General features: G+C 33.8%; 2 protein-coding genes across 8 annotated transcripts in view; one reads left to right on the top strand and one right to left on the bottom strand.

The window, feature by feature from the left end:
- The window catches only part of LOC111051359 (wiskott-Aldrich syndrome protein family member 1), a 34,268-nt gene extending 14,580 nt beyond the window's left edge, over positions 1–19,688 (bottom strand). For 4 of the 7 annotated variants that reach the window (XM_039445465.1, XM_039445489.1, XM_039445471.1 and 1 more), the window contains exons 1-6: positions 19,535–19,688; positions 12,892–13,207; positions 8,090–8,243; positions 7,198–7,312; positions 6,310–6,327; positions 2,225–2,380 (exon numbers count right to left, since the gene is read on the bottom strand). In XM_039445465.1, the coding sequence (XP_039301399.1) occupies positions 2,225–2,380; positions 6,310–6,327; positions 7,198–7,312; positions 8,090–8,243; positions 12,892–13,165 (717 nt within the window). In that variant the 5' untranslated portion in view covers positions 13,166–13,207; positions 19,535–19,688. The remainder of the gene's footprint in view (positions 1–2,224; positions 2,381–6,309; positions 6,328–7,197; positions 7,313–8,089; positions 8,244–12,891; positions 13,208–19,534) is intronic. The other 3 variants (XM_039445484.1, XM_039445494.1, XM_039445499.1) reach the window with 1 other exon arrangement.
- Positions 19,689–19,873: 185 nt separating this feature from the next.
- On the top strand, positions 19,874–24,485 carry LOC111051366 (U6 snRNA-associated Sm-like protein LSm3). Its single transcript, XM_022337873.2, has 3 exons — positions 19,874–20,157; positions 22,247–22,354; positions 23,649–24,485. The coding sequence occupies exons 1-3, from the start codon at positions 20,137–20,139 to the stop codon at positions 23,826–23,828; spliced, it is 309 nt and encodes a 102-aa protein (XP_022193565.2). The 5' UTR covers positions 19,874–20,136; the 3' UTR covers positions 23,829–24,485.
- The last annotated feature ends 190 nt before the right edge of the window (positions 24,486–24,675 follow it).

The following is a 24,675-nucleotide window of genomic DNA, read 5'->3' as shown; positions in this document are numbered from 1 at the left end:
TTTTATAATCTGAGCGAAAGCTAGAAAAAGCTATGAACTGTTACATTTCCAGACCAATATTGAATAACGATCTGCTGGTTGTATCGTTCTGCCATTCATAGATTATTGACTATTCACTTCTTAATGAAGTGAACACAAGTCCTGCAGAGCACATGACCTGATTTCAGTGTAATTGAATCAAGTTATTTTTGACCTGATATCGGTCAACGGAAAACTTGATAATGACTTCGAATTCATTTCATTACAGAAAAGTACAAGTTACCGTGAAAAAACAACAATGTTAATTCTACAGCTATACTCTGTCCAAATTGGCATGAGCTCTGAAGGATTAGGCCGACCCTTCTACTACTCACACATACAAGCGCAGTCTCCTTTTGTGTGTGTGAGTAAAGGGACGGTTTGCCTACGTGCATACTACGTAGTATACATAGTATATCAATGGCGCAGGTAGGCCGGGCGTGTGTGCCTGCGCGTGGGGGAGCGAAGCGCTTTAAGGTCGGCTTAATCTTTAAGCGCTCATGGCAGTTTGAACAGAGTATAGTCTGTCAAGACAATAGATCAGGATTTGAATATTAGAAATGAAGAGTTTCGAATGTAAAACAACAAACAGAGCCATTTTATCAGCTCACATGTGAGTTTTGGATTGGCTAGTATTAGTGATTAATAGAATCACACACAATATCTGGATCGTGAGGACTGAGAGGGAATAGTACATAAGCACAACTCAAACAAATGTCATAGAAATACCAAGTTATTGGTTATTGTAATTGAATTCAACTTTTAAACAGGAATAAATTTAGCAAACAGTTCAATATAAAATTAACCTCTCCTCACTTCTCGGCCTGGGTCACTCTCGTGATGTGCCAACTACAGCAATATCTAACAATATTTCCTACAACCAGTCTGTACTTCAGTAGGATCTGGCAAATATTGATCCATTCAATGTACACTATGTATTAATTTACTATTCACATATTGTATCACTCAGCTCACTGATAGCGAACAAGTAGTGCTCTATATTCCAGTAGTACTCTTAGAAGGAAAATGTATAATAGGTATTCAACAGTTGTATGTTGTTTTGACAACAGACGTGATTTTTATTCCTATTTAATTCGCAAGACACGATTGATTATTTGTATTGAATAAACCCGGATTTCAGAAACACCAGTTTGCAATACAATCTTTATTTCAAAAAAATATTCAATAATTTAGTATGATTGAGAAACCCCAGCTGGATTCCAGAAACACTTGGGGGAAGTTACACGTTTTCAAGACAATCTTTGTTCGGAAAATGTATAAATAATATTCAAAAATTAATTTTATGTGGCTTTGACATTTTAAACATGATTCTTATTCCTAATCACGAGATACGATTATATTATATTGAGAAAACCAGGATTCCAGAGTCATCAAGGGGAAGTTGCACGTTTTTGACACGATCTTGGTTTCAGAAAATATATAAACTCAATAGATTGTGTGTTGCTGCAACAATAAACATGATTCTTTTCCTATTCGCGAGATACAATCTTATTGTATTAAGCTAGCAATTTCTGTATGTCTGTTTATATTTTTATATCTTGTTATCTGGTTATTTATGTTCAACGGATCTCGAAAACGGCTCTAACGATTTTCACGAAATTTCGAACATAGTAGGTTTATGATATAAAAATTCGATTGCACTAGGTCTCATCCTTGGGGAAAACTCGCTGAACGACATTAAAAGAATAATTCATCCTTGGCTGAAACAGCTGAGACTTTCGTCGTCTGTGGATAGTAAAAAATGAGCGAGTGATTCAGTGGAAAATCAAAATATCGCATCCCCGAAATTCACCAGCTGTAAAATCTAAACACGATCATTTTAGAGAATTGTGTTCTGTTTATCAATAAATAAAAATAACGAGCGAAGCTCGGCGCCCCGATATTTACTTGTACTGAGACCAATCGGATTCCCAAAACAAAAAGGGAAAGTTAGACGTTCAAAAACAAACAATAGCTAAAGACCATATTCACTTTCTTGTTCAGGGCTGTAAAAAATAAATATGAAAGTACGTTCTCTTTTTCTTAACATATTCTTCTATTATTCCTTATCATGTATCGGATTTAAAACCATCTTCAAATGAAACATGTCGTGAATGAATAACAATATTCAAGAAGGGTGTTTTGATTTTTAATTCTTATGTAAATAAAGACAGTGTTTGTTTGGTGGATGGGCGGGCGGGCCTACCTGAGGAGTCCTGTAGGCGACGGTCGCCTGCGGCATGATGTACTCGCCATGGCCGACCGCCAGCTGCCGCTGCCTCTCCCTCGTGTTGTGGGGCTGGCGCACGCGCTTCTTGTGGCGGCCCCCTCCCCCGTCCGCGCCCCTCGGCCTGTGGTGCGGCTGCAACACGCAAAATGCACACTCCAAATCACAACCAATCCATTTCTATCTTTGTTTCATGGTAGTTGACAAATAATATTTTGTAAGCATAAATCAATCTCTTTCTTTCCCATTTATTTCAATAGGTCAAATTGAAAGTTTTATTACATAGAAACATATAATTACTAGTACCTAAAACTAGTCTTATTTTAATGAAAATAAAAAAGGGAACTAGTAATTTTATGCAATAAAATTCTTTCTTTTTGAAAATAGACAAATGCATTTATTGATTCACTGATCACTGACTATTGGCTTTTGTATGTCTACTTTAAAAGTAGACACCAATCAATAATAAAGACCAAGACACATGAAGCCTTTTTCAGGCGTTCTTGCACTGGCGGCGGACGAGTCGGCAAAGCAGGAAGCTCTCCGACCAGTGACTGAACGCCAGTGCAAGAACGCCTGAAAAAGGCTTCATGTGTCTTGGTCTTTATTATTGATTGGTGTCTACGATTGGCTGATTATCAGCTGATTGGGTTGGCGTTCGGGAAACAGCTGATAATCAGCCAATCGGAGAGCTTCCTGCCCAGCCGAATCTTCCGCTACAGAGCAAAAACGTTTCTAATGGCTTAGCCCTTACAATATAACAACTCTTCAATTTCTGCCCAAACATTTTACCGGAAGATAACTTCAAATTGAATTAAGCAATTTTCAGATTATATTTCTTATTTTTCCATAATTACTGACTCATTTCGGATGTTTTTTCAAGAATACCAAAGCTGGGTTTACACTGGAGTTAATAACAAAAGTCATAAAGTTTTCTTTAATAACAAGGAATTTTCTGTTAAAAACACGAGTTATTAACTTTTGTTAAGAGAAATGTTTGACGATTCAGTCAAGTTAATAACTCGTGTTATTAACTCCGGTGTAAACACAGCTGAACAGTGTATAATAGACAATGCTATCATTACATTTTCAGATTGAATTTCATGGATTTAGCAGATCTGACTCTCCAACATTATTTTAATAGTCTGCAAAATCAGTCAATTACTAATAATTAATACCAAAAGTTGTTGATATAATTGAAATAAATAATCATTGTTACTGTCCGAGTATTACAATTTTCATTATTATTTACCTATTGCTGATATGTTAATGTTGATGTTGTGATTGTGTAAATGAAATATAGCTTATTTTTATATTAAGAATGTACAAACTGTAATAAAATTAAATTTCATTAAATTAATAAATTTCCAACTACTATTGTTGGTAGAAAGTGCTAACTAGAATCAATAATAATGATAGTAGAAACTTGAGTGAAAACAAGGATTAAAATCAACTTGCAATTCAATTTTAAACTTAATGAAAACATATTTATGGACGTAAACAATTGAAAAATGATATAGAATGGAGTTTAATAGTTTACCACTTCAAAACCATTTATATATTCAATTATTAGAGCACTAAACTAATATGCATGAGTGATCCAAACTATAAGCTCCGAATTAGTAGTGGCCAAAACTACTGCAATATTAGGTTATATTATTTATACACTATATTATTGCTAACTAAATTCATCGAATAAAGTACAATAATAATATTTTTATTGAATCACTATGTTGAGTATATCATGTAAAATTCAAAATAAATTAGTGAGAGTTGACAAGAGATGAAAATTTATTAATTACTAATTCATAAAAACTATGGGAAATTGAATCACTATAAAGAGTACATCTACAATATTATTCTCGCGATTTTCTTTTGTAAGTTAATGTATCACTAAAGATGGAATTTCTGGAACATAGTTTGATTACTCACTTGAACATTGGACATTGAACGCATAAAAAAGACTCGATTCACAATAACTGTTAATGAAATGGAGTAAATATTATGAGAGCAGTTGAGAAGTTAAGCAGTGCTAGCACCGATCATCACTAAGTTGTGGTCCGAAGCGGCGAAAAGAAAGGCAGCTAATTGGCCGAGCAGATCAATATCAGAAAGATGTGGAGCAGAACAGGTCAGAGCTAACCACCGACATACAAATAATAAATGGGATACTATTATCAAGTTCATTCATAAATGATTCATTGCAAGTTGGACGTTAAGCTTAGATCAATACTCAAAAATTGCTCTACATTTTACTTACCAACACAACTGAAATTGCGAAGCACTTGCTATCTAATAATAGTATTCCAGCATATCAATTAGTATAACTGATAATTATTTCATCATTCATAGATTTTAATGATAATCCTGTTTATTTTTTCTAAATAAAACAAATAAATGGGCTTTGTATGAATTCACCTGATTGGAAGAAAATATACATTTTTTAAATATATAGGATTATCTATTTGTTTATATATTAAAAAATTGTTGTTAAAAATCATCAACCTTATCAAGAATTAGTAGAGTACAGACTATACTTGAGTTATTACAAACCACAAAACCATTTATCAAAATAATGACAAAAATAATTCAGAAAGCAAAGTAAATATAGCCTATATTATAATTCTGGTGAAATGCGGTTCCGGAAGATAAGAATGTTCAATGTTATATATTATGTTCACATTTGTACATAAAAACAAATTAAAGGTTAGTGGAACACGAAAGGATAATTATTCACAACAAAATCCTATTATAAAAGAACAACATTATTAATGGCTTGAAATTTGAATATACTCTTTGACTTATAATATCCTCTTTTATCTCGTCGTTGGTCGGCGGGTGAGCGTCACACTTACCTTTGCAACATTTTTTGTTCTAATTATTTAAAACTCAACACTATTGCCCTCAGAATCTAGCTGTTGGTGATTCCAAATAGTATAGATTCGGTCATTTTTGTTACAAGTTCAAGTTTACGTTTACAATTATTTTGCAAAACTCATTCCAGTTTTTTTGTGATTTTTCTGGTGCTACTTGTTTCTAAGATATGCTTGATTGTTATTCTATTATTATTTCTGCTTACATTCTGTGAAAAACAAGTCACAGAGACAAATCATACCTTTAATATCTATGAAAAAAACTAGCCTTCCTTAGTTTTGAATAATTTTTATCAGCGGATATTAGTAAACGATAATGGATTCGACTAAACCTAATAGAAATGGTGAACACGTGGAAAACATGACAAATATTACCGCGGAGATGACAATTATTGTCTTCTGTACACATCCATTGCAATACTATTGCATTGACTTCTCTAAAAAATCAGAAGCAAACCATTTTTTCTTTCGTAGGATGTCCACCAAAGTTTATAACTTGTGCGAGTCTGATAAAGAAAGAGGTAATACATTAAGGTCAGGAGAAATATGAACTATTTAGGATTAAATTTAGAACTAATTGGATCTAATTTTGCTGAGATTTTGGGATTTACATTATTTTCGATCATAATTTTGTTTAATATACTCCTGAAAAACATCAACTTGGCTGGATTCTACAAACAAATGTATTTTATATACAAGATTAGTCAATTTTAGCACATTTAGAGTTTCCAAAGATCAAAAACAAATTAGGAAAAATATCTAAGTCTTCAGAGAATTAGATACAGTGAATATTTGAATATTCCTGTAGTCTTTCATTCTAAACTTAATGCAATATACATAATGACACATGTTGTTAGTTGTTAAGATGGAAGATTTTTCTAATTCACTACTCAAAGTATTTCTCAATACTTGTAGATTGGATGCAAATAATGTTAATTAATACTACAACATTTCAACGAATATACAGATGAATAGAATTCGTATCATAATGTTAAGTTCTCAAGCCCATTTCTAAATTACACCCACTGTTCTATACAAGTTTTATGAGGTTATTGAAAGTTAATCAACTTGAAGCAAGTTTAAGCATCTACTACGTCATTTGAAAATGAGTGTACAGTTTTCATGATTTACCAAGTTAGTGTTATTTCAACTTCAAGCTGAGCAAATATAGTGATAAATATTTTCACTTGCCTCACTAAACTGGTAGAGCTAAAAACAAAACGAAGAAATTGCATCAAATTATTGGAACGGTTACACTACGTTTAACTTACATTCAATAGAATATACGTAAATTTGAATTTCAACTACTTTTCTGATTTTTGAATGTCCCAAATTTGATTGATACAACCATCCAATACAACTAACATTAACAAAAAACAAGAGGCAAAAACAAGAGATGTAAGTTTCTCTAGAAGTATAGAAATACAGTATTGATTTGAAATATTTAATCAAGAATTATAAAGCACAGGTAAATGCAGGATCTTTATTTGTCCATCTGCATAGTAAACTATTTTATCGAAAACTTTTTCTAGTCATAATAATTCTAGACTTATCGAAGTCATTATAAAAACGTTTAAAAATACCACCACAAATAAATCATTCAGTAGCATGACTGTCTAGAATTCAACTTACTAATACAAACACTAACTCTCAATTAAATAGTTTGAATGATTGGAAGTTTGAAAATACTTGGAATGAGATTAATAAAAAAAAAAATCAATAGACTGGTTGATTTACATGAATTAATAAACATACTTAGAAGATCTATTCAAAACAGGACTATCATGAAAAGTTCTTCAGAAAAGAAGAAATAAAGACATGTTCTCCACCATTCCTAAATTGATACAGAAAACTAAAATAAGATAATTCAAGTGAATATATCAAACTTTACTGAATATTTCATTAAAGAATTCAAATCTTCAAAAAATAAAAACGATATTAGTGAATAGATCAAACTTTACTTTCATTAAGAAATTCAATTTGAACAATGATTGAGTAAAAAACAATGAGAGAAGTGGAACAAATATAAAAACAACTAGTAGCCAATAGTGAAGAAAGTATTATGAGAAGGAAACTCACCTTCTTGCCCTTATCATTCATCATTCTTTCCGTGTCTTTGAGCATTTCCTGTCGCCACAAGTCGAAGAAGTAATCAGGGTCCGTGTAGAACTTAAGACCATCTTTTCCATCCTCTCTGTAATAAACAAAATATGATGAATTTGACATTTTTCTTTTCGTGAGAATAAATTTTCAAGAACTAATACAAATTTTGCTGATTAACAATATATTTTTGACTTAAACTACTTTAAATTGGATTTCACGATGAGTAGTACCCTTCACAAAAAAATGCAACATAATTAGATTTTTGTCATCAATAATGGGAAAGTTTTTGTCACTTCCATGATTAAACCAACTAGAAATGCTTTTTCTTTTACAAATGGAATTAAATTAGAGATTGCATTTGTTCAAATGCTAATCAAGTATAATTAATTTACAGCATTTAATTAGGATTTTCGTTAAATAATAATTGTGCTTTTTCTTCTGATCGATGAATTGTCCAGCAGCTGAATAGCCACTGTGTGGTGCAGTCTATTTTCATGATTTTGTTTATTTTCATGATCTCTTCTGCGACTTTGAGATCTCTATGTACATCCGAATATGTGGCTCTCTGTGGTGCGTTCACTGCATTCCGAACAACTTTACTCTGAAAACCGAATGTCTTGGTGAGAAGGATGTTGCTCTTGCTGGTGCAGCCCCAAAGTTGCGCTACATAAAACCATACTGGTCATTATTTGTTGGTTGGATACCAAACATGAGCATGCATGTTGATTAATAGAGCACGAAGTTCAGTTTGGATACTAATGTCAAAATATTATTACTCCTCAACTATTTTCAAGATTGTACTCCATAAACTAATCAAACATGATCACAATACTTTAAATTAAACCATTTGGCATGAGTTGTATCCTACCTGTAAGGGTTCAATTTGTCCAATGGAGGTGGTTTATCACAGAGGTTGTAGGTTTCTAGCATAGCAGTCGGCATTGTATCTCGGGACACCACTTTTTGATCGAACACCACAGAGCTCTTAAACGCTTTCCTCATATGGATGTCTTGCAGTGAAACTGAAACATACAATACAACAACGATTGATAAAAATAAACTTTTTCTCCTTCCGCCGACAATTTTCATGAGGGAGGAAAATTCAAGACAAAGTCCCGTCATGCACACAACATTTTCTTCTACCTACTCACCAATAGCTTCAACAATATATAGGGTTGGGCAGGGAGGTATGGATGATTTGAAATAACAGTTACACACTCATTTTTCAACGAAACTCAAAATTTATTTTTTCTAGTGTACACCTTGGAATTTGCTATTATAAAAATTGAAGAGGAAAAAATTAAAACATTGATTATGTACGAGAAATAACATCTGTTAAATGCTGTCCGATTTTGTCCATACACTCCTGTAGACGTTGTGAGAAGTTGTCCATACTCCTCTGAAGCATTGCACGTGGTACCGCTCGAATTTATCGTGTTATTGTTTTACTCGGGGCTTCAAGGGTTCGTGGTTCGTTTATGTATACACGTGCTTTTAGGTAGCCCCATGAAACTTATTATTGGCCCTTACTCTTTTCGAGAAAACGGTCGAACCGTCACTGTCAATACGGATCGTTACCTAACGATGCTGCGTGTATTTATTCTGCCAAATTGAGAAGTCGACGTATCAACGTTTCAGCAAGAAGAGGCGACATGCCATACATGAAGAGCAGCTATAGAATTACTAAGGCAGACCTTCCCTGGGCGCTTCATTTCATTGCGTGGATATTTATTTATTTATTCATTTATTCGTGGACAGAATCACAAATCTTATAAATATGATTAGAAGGGAACAACAGGCTTGGCCCAAATCTATTCCTAATCTATGTGGAGAGGCCTCCTCGGTAACCGGACCTGTCACCTTGTGACTGTTTTTTTATGGGGCTACCTAAAAGCACGTGTATACATAAACAAACCACGAACCCTTGAAGCCCCGAGTAAAACAATAACACGATAAATTCGAGCGGTACCACGTGCAATGCTTCAGAGGAGTATGGGCAAGTTCTCACAACGTCTACAGGAGTGTATAGACAGAAACGGACAGCATTTAACAGATGTTATTTTTCGTACATAATCAATGATTTAATTTTTCCTCTTTAATTTTTATAATGGCAACATCCAAGGTACACACTAAAAAATAAATTTTGAGTTTCGTTAAAAATGAGTGCGTAACTGTTATTTCAAATCATCCATATCTCCTTGCCCAACCCTGTATATTCAATTCGATTTATTCACAGCCAACAATACAAATTGGACAATGAGGCAAAGTCTGGAAAGTTGATAGTCTGTTGGCATTACAATCAATTATAAAAAATTAAGTCTTTTTTTTAAGGCTGTGGCAAAGACTAAAAATGAACTTTCTACTGGTGATATTTTTCAAAGTTTTTCGATCTGTATATCATCAAGCTATCAAAAAGGAAAAGTTTTCTAAGGAACACATTTTTTCAGATCATTACTTTTTGAGATATGAGCGCCTAAAGTTTAAATTTCCGGGACAGAACATTTCAAGTTCGATAAGAGATAAATCCATGAGATTCAGAAGATAGTATTGTTTCTTCATGGTATTGTTGATCTAATAAAACAAAAATTTTCTGAAAATATCAATTTTTGAGAAAGTTATTCAATTTACTAAAAATGACCAAAAATAACTTTCAGTTGAGTTATTTTTGGTAAATTGAATAACTTTTTGAAATTTTGATATTTTCAGAGAATTTTCGTTTTATTAGATCAACAATACCATGAATAATCTATATTCTAAATATCATGGATTTATCTCTTACCGAACTTGAAATGTTCTGTCCCAAAAATTTAAACTTAGGCGCTCATATCTCAAAAAGTAATGATCGAAAAAAAATGTTTTCCTTATAAAACTGTTTCATTTTGATAGCTTGATGATATACAAATCAAAAAACTTTGAAAAATATCACAAGTAGAAAGTTCATTTTTAGCCTTTGCACAGCCTTAATATAATCTTTTGCTACATGAAGAGCACCTAAGTTGCTAAGTAACTAGATACAGTTTATAATCTAGATGAGTCTAGACTATCTAGTCTAGATGAGTATTTTCTTTCATATAATCGTCTACTACAAGAAGAGCAACTAACTAGATAAAGGTTATTGAGAACCCTTATTTTAATACTTCATTGACAAGCGCTCGTGGAGCAGAGTTGGACGTTTCCAGTTTCAGACCCAGTCTGCTCAATTTATGGTCTGATAAGAAAGCACTACATCCATTAGACCAAGGATCCCTACAATTTTTCAATTAAATTGAAATATTTGTTAAGCTGATAAGTGAAGCACACATGCTTGTAGAGCACAAACCAAATAAATCCCAGAAGCAAGCCTGGGAAGCCTGGTGGCTTGTGGAAGATCTATTTGCCTCTACACGGCTACGTACTTTGAAGGCGTTGCGTTCATCCAGTTTGGTTAGGTTAGTGAAAGAATGGCGTCGTGTTCTGGTGTTATGTAAACGCGAATTAAACAACGCGCTGCTATCGAATTCTCAACTGCTAAGAAAGTAAAGCCTAGTGGAATTCATCACCGTTTAAATGCTGTTCAATTATTGATTCTTCTCAATTATTATCTAAGAAGTCGTCTCCTTCCTCACAGATTCAGCGCCTCAAAAATTGTTCACAGCATTCCAATCGACGCTGTTTATTCTCGTCTGTCACACCCATCTTGGTACTTTCTCAGCAGTTGAAAGTTCAATTACAGTGCGTTGTTTTAATTCGCGTCAACATAATACCAGGACACGACGCCATTCTTCCACTAACCAAAACCAAACTGGATGAGCGCAACGCCTTCAAACTACGCAGCCGTAGAGGATAAAAAGAACTTCCACATGCCACCACGCTATCTTCTGAGGGTTATTAAGTTTGTGATCTTCAAGCATCTGTGCATTACTTGTCAGCTTAACAAATATTTCGAATGAATTGAAATATGAAAAATTGTGATTCTTGATCCTTGTGTGTATTACTTATCACCCTACCTCTTAGTTGATAACAATACTACATTGACAATAGTAATAACACAATATAGGGTGTACCACGGTCAACGGATGGTTTTGAATCGCACCGTAGGGTAAACCAGCCCATGTTGGGGCAATCCCACGTTGGGACACTTCAAGTTGTGGGAAATTAGTGAGTGTTAGGTTGGCAACAGCTGCTATGTTTTTATCAGCTGTTTATAGCCTTGATTACGGACATAATAATTTCAGATGTAGCACCAGTCGTTATTGAGAAAAAATTAAAAACATGTTTTGGTAACCTAAAAGTTTTTTTTTGAGAAGAGGAATTTCAATTTTTACTTCAAACATTTACAATTTAAGGTATGTCTTAGCGCTAATATGCATTCTGTATTATTTTATGGATATTTTGACATATAGAACATTATTGTACTTTTATTTTTAATCCAGTTATTCTGTCTAAAACAAAGCCATGACCATTTGCCCACCTTGGGACAGCCCACATTGGGACACTGAAATCATGTTAGTATATATGCTCATATTATACCGATGAGCATTGCTTCTGAATCTTATTTTACTCAATGTAGGCTACATATCAATGAAATAAGTTATAAATGAATAATTATGATTTATGATTATAGCCTGTAATGTAGCTTCAGAGGTAGCCATTTCAAACACACTTTGTGCAAATGACTTTTGGTCATAGTTTTTAGTAAAAATAAATCAAAATATGTATTTATACTATTAATAATTATAATAAAATGTTATAAATTAATAAAAAGAATGAATTGCTTATTTTTAATTCAATATCCCAACCTGGGCAATGGAAGTCCCATCTTGGGCCGGTCTTAAGCCCAGGTTGGGACACTCCCCAAAAATTTGTTTTTGCAATAAAAAAATCAATTGATGATCAATGCAGTTGCCATCCTCAAGGATGAAAGTGTAAGCAAATACAATAAATATAAAATTAAAAAAATTAGATTTTTTCTATTTTTGTCAAAGTTATAGCTGTTTGAATTTTGGTGACCCAACGTGGGCTGGTTTACCCTACTTGGCAGCTGGTGAAGGAGGGAATTCGCCGTCAAGGTCGATCGCCCCCACCAGCTACCATTTAGTTGCTATTATGCCACTGTGGTCGAAAGATCATCTCATGTTTGCATACGACTCATTTATAAAAAGTGGTGAATCAGTTTTTGAAACTCAACCTAAACTCAACTTCCTAAGCCCAATAACAGTTCTGTTTATCAACAATCCCATTCAAATGAAAATGAGCTTCTACACCACTCATTAACACCGTAAATTCTTCATTCTCTACGAAAATGTGTAACATTTCAAACGTACGACGTTGTTGATAGTCCACTGGCTTCAACTTTTGGGTATTCACCATTTTTTAAGTCGTGCCATATTATGCAAACACGTGATGATCTTTCGACCACAGCGGCATAATAATGACTAAAATGTCAGGTGGTGGAGAGTCGAGTCATCTTGACGGCACGTTTCCCCCTCCACCAGCCGCCACGTACAGTACTGCGCGATTAAAAAGCGTCCGTCAACCGTGGTCCATCCTGTATAAGGATTTAACATTCCCTTGAAAATGACATTACTGTTGAAACATGTTGTGAGTAAAAAAGGGTACTTAGATTTTCATTTCTTGATAAGAATAAAACAATATAACATACTACACTACACGACTCCATTAGACACGTACCTTCCTCAACATTGCTGTCAAGCTGCGTGACCTTGACGGCGAGCCGGTCGATGCGCGCCTGGAGGGAGTTGGCGCGTGCGGCCAACACGTGCGCGTCACGCGCCAGTTCGCCGAACAGATCCTCGGCGTGGCGACTGAGGCTGCTGAGCTGGCGCACCGCGTTGGCCAGCGTGCCGTTGGTGGCCGCCTCCAGCTCCGACGGCAGCGGAAAGTCATCCGGGATGGTGCCTCGTGCCACGTGCACCGGCTCCACCACACGCTTCGGCAAAGGCATCCTCAACTCACCACCTCACCACACCACACCTTACCACAACACCTGCAACACAACAATTCACAACCATTTTAATAATTCATTTTTAACATATTTTTTATTACTGATATTACTGTTCATTTTTCTCTTGTGCTGTACGTTTTTACTCAGAAATATAAAACTTATTATTATTGTTATTTCCATTTTTCATCACATTGCTATGTGAGTTTTCATCAAAAAAGGTTTATGAAAAGACTTAGATAAATTATTCTACTGCTGTTTAGGAATGCCCTAACCATTGATACAGTGTTGAGCATCACTGCCTTTTGCATCAAGTAGATCGTGTTTCTTAAGGCACCCAGTTGACTCAAGTTTGAAGTCACTTTTTCCCCCATCAATCCAACTGCAGATATTATGACTGGGACGATTTCCACTTTCTCTTGATGCCAGATATCCTTTATCTCAGCTGCCAGGGGGAAATACTTGGAAATCTTATCACAATAGAAGTGTTCCATGTTATGGCAGCATGGAATGCAAACATCTATTAATTAAGACTGTTTCCCTGGTCAGCTTATTCATCAGGATTAAATCTGGCCTGTTATTATTATGATTACTTATTTACACCACAATTTTTAATAAGTATATTATGATTGTTGTTATATTATTCGCAATGTATTCAATTGTATATTTGTATTGTTAAATTGTATCTTGTGTGTGTGAATGAATAAATTAAGTTTTGACACTAACATGACGACTTGCAGATCACATTAATTGTGAAAAACATACAATATTTACTCACTGACTGGAGCATGCTTTCAAATCGTATCTGTTGTAGAAGATTGTATTCACAATAATTTCAGGGAATTGAATTTTCAATTTGACGACGTACAACTGTGTGCTTATGTAATAATAGTATGCCGTGTCGAGTGAATAAATTATTTATCCATTAATTGTCAACAGTGGCCTAGGCTGTCACTTCTGTAGTTTCTGTTCGGCTAAAGGGGTTTGCTGTATAATGTGGTCGAATTATTTGATTTAAAGTTTAAATCGCAAGATTAAACCTGCAAGTCAAAACTTGATGAAACATAAAGCAGTTCTTGATGGGTAATGAAACTCAAGACTTTAATAAATTGAATTTATTAAACTGCAATTTAAAAAGTGTACAAAGCAAGAATACAATAGAAAATGTGATCGTATGGGAGGAGGTATTGTAGTATTTCTCCAAAATAGGCCTAAACTTATATTGTCAATACCACCATATAGAGTCTCTAAAATGTTCCCCAAATGTCTCCCCCCCTTTATTTTCGTTAAGGGATTATATTGTAATCATATAAGAAGCAAAATAAGAATATTTATATAATCTATCTTCAATTTTTTGTATTGATATAATAGGCTGGAAAATAATTAACCAGATTGACAACGTGCAGTGCGAATCACCTCATGCTTTACAAAATCACCCTTGTAAAACAATGCAACTGCAACCAACACTTCTATTTTTAAATTCATAAAATGTTACGCCATAGCCAAAATTGAAAATTTCTAAAAGAGCTGTGTGCATTTGTTTTCAAATCGAATCCTTCAACACAGCCTCGATAGTTGAATGTGGTATGTAACTTTCTAGAGTTATGACTGAGCATACCAATATTTATGACTTTATCAAATGAGCTCACCAACAAATTTAGCAACGCAGTGATAAGACTGTTATAGGCTAAACGTTTCGACAATTACTCAATTGATATGACAAAGCGCAAATTAATCATCTACACCAAATTAATTTGTAATGATATCTATGAATGAATGTGATATGTAAACTTGATCTGAACAAGATAAAGATACTGGGAACAATTTTAATTGCAACATTTTTAATATATTTAATGACACGCATGTGTCATTCAATAATATAAATTAAGCTATCACAGAATTTCTTATACTGTACTGTAATAAAAAATGACACTAAAGCTGAATTCTTACATATCACATAACAGTGAAAATATAATTTCCATGAGTTCATGTGAAGAGCCATATGAAGAGTCTCATTAGAACGTATGGGAATAATATTCTCACTTTCACTGATGAGTGGAAATCCAGCGTTAGACTTATTTCAAAATTTGTGAATATATTTTTTGTTAATTTTACAAATTATATGCGAATTATTTTAGTACTTCGATAAACAAATTACCAATCATCATATTTTCTCAATGAACGTATCTTTGAAAAATTATTTCAATGATTCAGAATAATAATTTAAAGATAAATGAGCATGATTATATTAAGCTTATATGATTATCCTATGATATTTAGCGAACAATTTCGGTATATTTATATTTGGTTATTTATATTTATTTATTGTTATTTATGTCCAACGGATCTCAAAAACGGCTCTAACGATTTTTACAAAATTTGGAACATAGTAGGTTTATGATATAAAAATTCGATTGCACTTGGTCTCATCCTTGGGAAAACTCGCTGAACGACATTAAAAGGATAATTCGTCCTTGGCTGAAACAGCTGAGACTTTCGTCGTCTGTGGATAGTGTGAAAAATCAAAATATAGCATCCGCGAAATTCATAAGATGACATATAGCCATCTGTGAAATATAAACACGATTATTTTAGAGAATTGTGTTTGTTTATCAATAAATAAAAATGACGAGCGAAGCTCGGTGCCCCGATATTATAATATAATAGTTCAAATAATATTGCCATGCTAATGAGAAATTTGAATTATTATCCATCACGAATTCACATAATATTGTTGTATAATTACTATTGTTGTTTGATAATTGTATAATATTTATGTTATTATAACATAAAAATGAAGCACTATGTAGACACATTCTGAAAATGGAGTGACAGACAAGTTATAGTATAAATGCAATGGTCATATCCTTTTTAAGAGAGAATGAAAGCCTGAATGTGCTCAGCTCCCCATCGTCGCTTGTTGCACGAATTAAAATCAATCATTGAGATGTCAACAGTGCATCAACAGCACAGCTTATACGAGATCACACTACTACAGCTAGCTTGGAATACACTTATAATAATGATCAACATTAAGCATCGATAATCAAAGATTCGCAAAAAATACAAATAGACCATGTTAGAGTAGAGTAAAATGTTGAAATTATTAATGAATCAGAACTAAAAACCCCTGATCGAAAACATGTATCTTATATCAAATTATAATACTGATCAATCAAGATTATATCTAAGAAACATTTTGTTAATCAACTTATGTGAAGTGAATCATCGTTTACTTATCAAGGATTACTTATCACTTGACTACTACTTTTGACTCTGCAACTGCTAATTTTTAGTGAAAAAATTACTTCAATAGTTAACAATATCCTTGTTAAATCACTATGCAAACAACAGATACATCAACACTATCAAACTTGATCAATCCAAGTCCTTGGCAACAACAAGTAAAAATATTGATAAAAAAGTAATAACTAGTTTGGAGTTACTGTACGATAGTGTATCGTGACACATGAGAAAATAGATCAATTGGAATTTCAAGCAATATTCCAGTACTGAGACTCAACTACTATTAGTGACGTATCAGGCATCACAACAAACATTAACTACAAGAAGTCATGTTTTATGACTATCAATTCCATTTCAGTTTCCGATACTGATAATTTATGAATTGATAACAGTCATAAGTTATAGTAATTACTGAGAGGAGCATAAATAACTTGATTTGAAATAGAGCGAGCATGTTAAGGAGAACAGTAATATTTGATTTTATAGTTTGTTTTGTTCATGAGTTAATTGATAAGGCATTAATTTCGTATTTTAATTGATAAGGCATTAATTTCGTATTTTAAGTTCTTTTATGAGGGTTAGGAATCAAATACTACAGTTTTAGATTCACTTCAAACTGGTCAGTAATGGCTGAATGAAAAACATAATTTTTCTTTATACCCCGGCCCTGGCGAGAATTTTTTTCGAGCCACTCCCGTGTTTCTGATGACACGTTAAATCGTCGGTCCCGGCTGCCTAAAGATCAGTCGTCAGGTCTTGTCAAAGGCCCTGGAATTGATCAGTTGCGACCTGAAATCTCTGACACAATATCTGAGCCAGCCAGGTTGTCACTCGATATTATTTTTAATTTGTTGACAAAGCGAAATGTTAACTCACTCTGGACTGAATTATTTGTACAAACCAAGATTATCTATTATGTATCTCAATTCAAGATCGCTCATTTGTTGCTGTATATTTTTAGGATACTAAATAATATCGCGTTGGTAAGAGAGCTCATATAAATCTTTAATTGGAATTTCATCTAAATACAAAGACCCAGTATGATAAATTACGCACATGAGTCTTTTAGAATGTCTTGCCAGCTCAATAATTTATTTCACATACGAAAACATGAAACATTACTTATGACTTTGAGTGATGAACTTTATGGATGAAAAAATATCGTAAAATAATTTGATGAGCAAAAACTAAGTAGTTTAAAATGCCATATTAGCTTATTTGAAGTAGGGAATTATTTGCCTCTAAAGGTCTTTTGGCATCAACCTCAAGGATCGTCTGTGATGCTATTAAGCGTGCCAATCACCATCCCAATTTTTGTCCAGCTTGAGGTCCAATATCCAATATTGGATTCGACTTCGGACCGTGAATGAGGTTGTTGTGGGCGGATCGAAGGTTGGGTTTGCCGGACAAGTTGGGTAAACAGTTCATCCGACTTATCCAACCTCGCCTAGCTGCCTAGTAAGTGTCGATTTGGAACGTGAGTGAGGATATTGGACTAAATCGTGGACAACCGATCAAAGCATGTGGTGAAAGATACAACTCTACCGGTCCAACTTAGTTGGACAAGAAATCAGAAAGTGAATGGCACGCATTAATCTTGCCCAATGTCATTCACTGTAAGAGAGAACATCTGTACAGTGTTATGCATTTAAATTTTCTTTACAATCAAAACACATGCAAATGTAAATAGGCTTGAAACCAGGCACAGTATCCACTCATATGACTCTAGAGGGTGACTACTAAAGCTGGATGTTTACTACTGAAGGCCAAACACGTGTAGGTCGGGCTTAGCCCAGCAGACTCAACAGAAATTTACCAGTAGCAGCACCCTGCCAAAAATCTACTACCTGCTGTTCAATTTTGGCGGGTTTTGAAATGTTTTTTGTTGAAAGGGTCTATGAGCTTACTGCGTGTGTTTTTCATGTTGGGGAGCAGCTCCTTAATATCATATTTTTCATTTTAATTTTTACAGTTGGTAATTGTTTTTATGCTGAAAAGTACTTCTAATTTATTATGACGTGTTCTTTACGTTTATAACCTCATATTAAGAACAGAAACTGAAATAAAATATACCGGATTACATTACTAAGTAATAAAAATAGTAGATTCAATAAATCTAATAGGACTATTCTACTTGAAATAATGGCTACGTAAAAAACAAAATTTAATACCCGATTGGAATATTAAGATATAAAAAGTAGGCTACTTCTAAAAGGGCTGGTTGATAATTTATTGCAAAATTGGGGTCTATTAGTTTCTTACTGAGAAACTTCATTGATAGAAATATTTTTTCCATTGACGTGACATTAATCATTATTGAACCAAGTTATTGGCCCTGTTAGATAAAAATTTTTAAATCAATCAATCTGGAACACTTATCGGAACTCGTGCATCAATTTGATAATTATCTATTCATTTATAAATAAGAAATGTTTTAGGAAAAAGCATTGAATAAAAAGGAGTTTCTGTACTAAACCGGATCTAAAGAGACCTATGGTTATGGATCTATATAGTACCTAGGCAATAGGATACACAGATTAATACAAGTACTGTAATATACTTTTATTCCTTCCTAAGTGAAAATAAAGATACATAACTTATAACTTGAAGATATTAAAACCTAATTTAATACCAATCTTGCATTTAATTAAACAAACAGTGTTGAGGAAAAGTCATAAGGTCAAAATAATGGCCTATATTATTCAACTGATAAGTGTAAGAATTAAAACAGTATTGATTGATTATTTTGACATTATCTTAATCGATTTGCGTGATCAAATTAATGAATAAAATACAATTCCTCAATCTAACATAAACAAATCATACAACTTCCTAGTCACTTCATGAATCATAAAGGGTTATCTTGGCCAAACCCATATCACAGTTTTACAATTGAGTAAGAACATTCAAGGCAAGCCTATTATATAGTGTAAGATATTACAGCATGATTTATTTGAATCCAATATATAAAATAATAAGTATTAATCTAATTTAATTATTAGAGATAATAATTATCTTTGAGGAAACTACGTTCCATGGAATATTCAGACAGCATAACAGATTTCAAGTGGATCGGTAAGATTGAAAAGTAAAATAATAGAATTGTTACGATATTCTAAAACTCACCATTATTATTATAGGTAAACAACACTTGTAATTATACTTTTGTAGAAATAATTCATTATCGTATCACAAAAACATTTATAATGTAACCGATACTGATAAATAGACAAAATTCACTAACATAAAATGGCGGACATACCTACACGAAAAGCAAATGCCATTAGAATATTTATGTTTTGTATGGGTGTTGAAATCTTATTACATTTTATCTCATTTAGACAAATCATCGAAAATAAAAAATATTTGTGACAGATGAAACTTCTATTAAATATTTCTGTTGTGAAAGGTATCAAGAATCTGATAACAAAATATTTTTGAAAATATTATTGCTTCTGTTGGTTTGACGCGCCAGACACAAGCGATCAAGGAGCATCTCCAGCTGCTGTTTTTGCAGAAAGCAGAAAGCCACATTCAAAGTTTATTTTTCATGTTTATGTTTATAAAAAACTTAAACTTACAAAAGCATCATAATTTATCCTAACAAAAAATTTTATCAGTTCAGAGATCTCTGAAAGATTTGTTCAGTATATAATATTGAATTCAAATTCTCATAACTTGAAGAAAACAATAATTATTTTTCATAACAAATTAATATAACCTAAAACATGGCAGAGGAAGGTGATTTGGTAAGCATTATTTTATTTTTAAATAAATTCTAAATTACTGCATATATTTTTCAATCTAACTCTTTGAGTTTATTCAAGTGTTTAATTCAATCACATACAAATAATTGTGTTATCATACCTTACTTTTGATCCAATCATATTATTGCCGGCTTGCTGATTCTCTCAAATAGATTGGATCAAATTTTATAAATCGTTTAAAAATGTTAAAAAACAAATCCTGTCACTTTTCCTGACTGTCACAGTCATGTATTATTAAAACTCTTGAATACGGTGACAATTTTGAGCTTTAATAAACATCAAGAATAACAATGATGCACTTACTTTGAAGTGTATCTTAGTTATAACTATGATGTATTTACTTTTAATTCATGTGTATCTAAGTTATTACTTTCAATAATTTGTTATTATATAATGTCTCAAGTAAAATCCTAAAATATTAATTCCTTAATTCCTCCTTCTACATCCATGACCAGGGAACTGGATAGATGGCGTCGAATGGTAAGATGACAGGTCAAACTATATTGTCCTTGTGAGCATTAAAATACTCATTAACTGAGTAGAATGGGTTCCTCTTCAGCCAGATCTCAACTCGGTTTTTAAAAGCAATACCCTGCAGTTTCTTCACACCAACAGGCAGGTCATTGTATAGGCGCAGTGCAAATATTGGGAAGGAGTCTTTTCTCTTGTTGGTTCTGCAGCGCGGTATGTCAATGTCAAGTCTCCTCCTTGTAGCGTGCACATGACGATCAGCCCTCAGCACATGACTGCCCTCGGTGTCTTTAACATGCAGCAGACTCAACAGTATGTACTGGTTGAAGACCGTAAGGATGCCCAGGTCAATGAAGATAGGCCTACAGTGCTCACGATGCCCTGCTGAGGTGATCACTCGAAGTGCTTTCTTCTGGAGCATCAGCACACTCCTGCAGCCCGCTGCATGCCCCCACAGCAGGAGTCCATACAGCAGGTGGGAATGGAAAAGGGCAAAGTATACCATCACCATATCTTTCCTGCTGAGAAGGGCTCTGAGTCTACGCAGCAAGTAGATTACTCGTGCCAGCCTGGTGCAAACTCCATCAATATGGCCTGCCCACGTCAATTTTGAGTCAAAATCCTAAAATATTAATTCCTTAATTCCTCCTTCTACATCCATGACCTGGGAACTGGATAGATGGCGTCGAATGGTAAGATGACAGGTCAAACTATATTGTCCTTGTGAGCATTAAAATACTCATTGACTGAGTAGAATGGGTTCCTCTTCAGCCAGATCTCAACTCGGTTTTTAAAAGCAATACCCTGCAGGTTCTTCACACCAACAGGCAGGTCATTGTATAGGCGCAGTTTTTACATTACACTTGTTACATTACAATTTTCTAATAGAAATATGACTGACAAAGAAACATTCCGGTTTCGTAGCTCCAGATTTGGCTAAGTTCTAGGCCCGGTTGCACAACAGCCGGTTAAATTTTAACCGAGATTAATTTTACGAGAACCAATCAGAGAAGGCGTTTTTGAAAAGACGGCTTTTCTGATTGGTTCTTGTGGAATTAATCACGGTTAAAATTTTACCTACTGTTGTGCAATCAGCACCTAGCCTAGACTTTAAACAGCTGAAGTCAGAAAATTGGCTTTTCTAAACGGGGCGTAGTCGAAGTCATTGTCACGTTTGAATAATTGAAAAAAAATAGAAAATTGAACACAAAATATAATAAAGAAAAAATAGTTTTTAGTTTCAGCTATTTTTAATTATTTAGGAATGTTTAATTTTGTCAAGGAAAAACGTTTTCAATTATAGAAATGAGAAAATAAAGATTGTTATAAAAACTGCGACTACGCCCCGTTTTGGAAAGCCAATTTTCTGACTTCAGCTGTTTAAAGTCTAGAACTTTGGCTAAATTCCAATCTCAAAAACCGGCCCTTAATGTTTGACAGTTACTGTTTCTGAATATTTGAAAAATCAATGATTTATTAATGTTTATTCACAACAATTAGCCTATTTTATGTTTAACTGATTTTAACTGTTTTAAAAATTTTTTATCTGTAATTTTCAATTTATTACTTTGTGATTCGTAATATTTGTCTCATTTCACAGATTCCAGCAATAACTGTCAAGGAACCTTTAGATTTGATCAGGCTGAGTCTTGATGAAAGGATCTATGTCAAGATGAGAAACGAAAGGGAACTAAGAGGAAGGCTTCATGTAAGATAAGCATTCACTATATCGTGAAAATAGTGGAGTGTCAGTCTACATATTGTATGGTCCAGTATACATGAAATAGCTCGTTCTGTGTGGCTTTGTAGCTCGACTAGGAACTAGCACTCAATCCATCAAATATAGTTCCGTCTTAAAATTGTTCGACAAGCTCCTATATCTTGTCTTTTCAGGGAAAAATTGTACTGTTTACCCACGTAAAAGCAACAAAACCTCCTATACTCCGACTCACGATCATATTGTGACAGTCTGTTAAAAAACGTTCAAAAGATGACAGTTTCTGCATGGGTAACATTCATATGCTTTGTCAGTCTTGAGGAGAGAAAGTAAATTATGCTTCGCCTCCCTGGTGATGTAATGGTGCAGCTGACGCCTCTCCTGGAAGACATGCGCCTCACTTCGTAAGAGCAGCCTTGAACTTTATAATTATGTACTGACTGTTAATAGTAGGCTGTCAGTATTCTGAAATGTATGAAAATGTGTCGACGGTATAAAGGTTTTAAAATGAAGTGATTATACAGAAACCCTTTTTTGTAGAAGGAGGATCTTTTCATCACAGCACATAACACCAAAGTAGCCTACTATGGAATAGTTTATGTGAGTTCTATATCGTTCCACAGTTAATGTGAATGTGACACAGAAAGATATTTATTAGGTAGCTGGTGGGTACATGTCTCGTCAATACATGATTATGAGTATTTATCATTCATGTGACAATTATTCATAATTTAATTGATAGAGTAGAATCCACCATAAAACCCAAGCGCTTGCCCTCTGCATGCCATGAGATGGCAGACAACACCTCAAGATGCACATTTGCACATACTGTCCAGGGCATCAAGATGTCCAGGAATTTCTGAATGATGACCAGTCTCAAATTCTATCTGGCTAAAGTGCCATTCATTTGAAGAGTAATGTCCCCAAGGATAATTATTTTTCGATTTGAATTTGATTACTGCCATCTTGATCAATATTACATGTTTTTAATTTTGTTTCGTATTTTACCAGGATTTCCTATGTACCAGGTAGTATATAGGAGGTCTAATTTTACTCATGGCATGACGTCATCGATCCTACAAGTAATGGTAATGGATGAAGAAGAAGGTGTAAGGTACATAAACAGGTTTTGTATTTTCCCTCATTCAAGCATTCCCTTCATTTCATATTTTTAAGCTGTGTTTTTCATGTTATAATATTATGTTGACTTTCTCTTGTAATTTGTAAAATTTTACAACAATAAATGAATTTGAATTGATTGAAATATTCCCAATTTCTATTTCAGGCCTACGATCAGCATTTGAACATGGTACTGGGTGACGCCGAAGAAACAGTTACTACGGTTGAAATAGATGAAGAAACCTATGAAGAAGTTTACAAATCAACTAAGAGAAATATTCCGATGTTGTTTGTGCGCGGAGACGGTGTGATCTTAGTTTCTCCCCCTGTTCGTGCAGCATCATAGATAGTAATGCTTTTCGAAATTAGCTATGATTAAAAAAAACTTGATTTGATTGAGGATGATTTATTTATGGTTAGTTGCTCCATCTAAATAATAATCTGGAACGAGATTACGGTAGCAACTCCAACGTTGTCTTTCTCAAACCATTAGTAAAATATTCTTGTAAGCAGTGACTTATGAGCGTAAAGTAAAATACAGTTTCCAGATGAAAATGTCACAGCTTCCATTTCAATGTATGAGATAATGCTCTGTACCATAGCCACCTCTAATACCAGGCCCCGGCCGATATTGCAACGTCGCAGTGTAGGCCTAGAATCTGATACATGATTGGTGAAAAGATCAGCTGGTATTTATAAAAATCTTTTTCACCAATCATGTATTAGATTTTAGGCCTACAATGCGACGTTGCAATATCGTAGGCCGGGGCCTTGTTTTAGAGGTGGCTATGTCTGTACTGTTTGTAGCCTAGTTATTGTGAACCACGATTCATTATTTGTTCGTTATTTTGTTATAAATTCAGTTTTCTTTTCTATTAGGTAGTTATTATTTTGTAATAAATAAGTATTTATATTTGATATTCTTCTACTTGGAATTCTTATTTATTAGCTTCTACTCTACTTCCTCTTCTAATTCAAGTAAAATATAATCTTTTCTGAAAGATTTTTGTTATTCATAAATTTTTTTCCACTGACCTATAAATTTAACATGATTGATATCATATATACCTTCAAAAAAATAATTATTGCAGCAAATTAAAAAACTATACTAATTTATGGGGCGTTTGAAACCCATTGCGGGAGCAATTTGGTTTTCAAGATGTTAGTCATTATGACTAAATTTTGATTTTATA

The sequence above is a fragment of the Nilaparvata lugens genome, chromosome 1 (assembly GCF_014356525.2).
Source record: "Nilaparvata lugens isolate BPH chromosome 1, ASM1435652v1, whole genome shotgun sequence".
Lineage (NCBI taxonomy): Eukaryota > Metazoa > Arthropoda > Insecta > Hemiptera > Delphacidae > Nilaparvata > Nilaparvata lugens.
The sequence above is the reverse complement of the archived record's forward strand: the minus strand, read 5'-3'. Positions and strand labels throughout refer to the sequence as shown.

What these genes read in the sequence shown, in the direction of transcription:
- LOC111051366 (XM_022337873.2), top strand. Translation starts at nt 20,137, where the DNA reads ATGGCAGAGGAAGGTGATTTG. An exon ending in TGGCAGAGGAAGGTGATTTG is followed by an intron (nt 20,158 to 22,246) that starts GTAAGCATTATT and finishes CTCATTTCACAG; the next exon opens with ATTCCAGCAATAACTGTCAA. An exon ending in AACTAAGAGGAAGGCTTCAT is followed by an intron (nt 22,355 to 23,648) that starts GTAAGATAAGCA and finishes TTTCTATTTCAG; the next exon opens with GCCTACGATCAGCATTTGAA.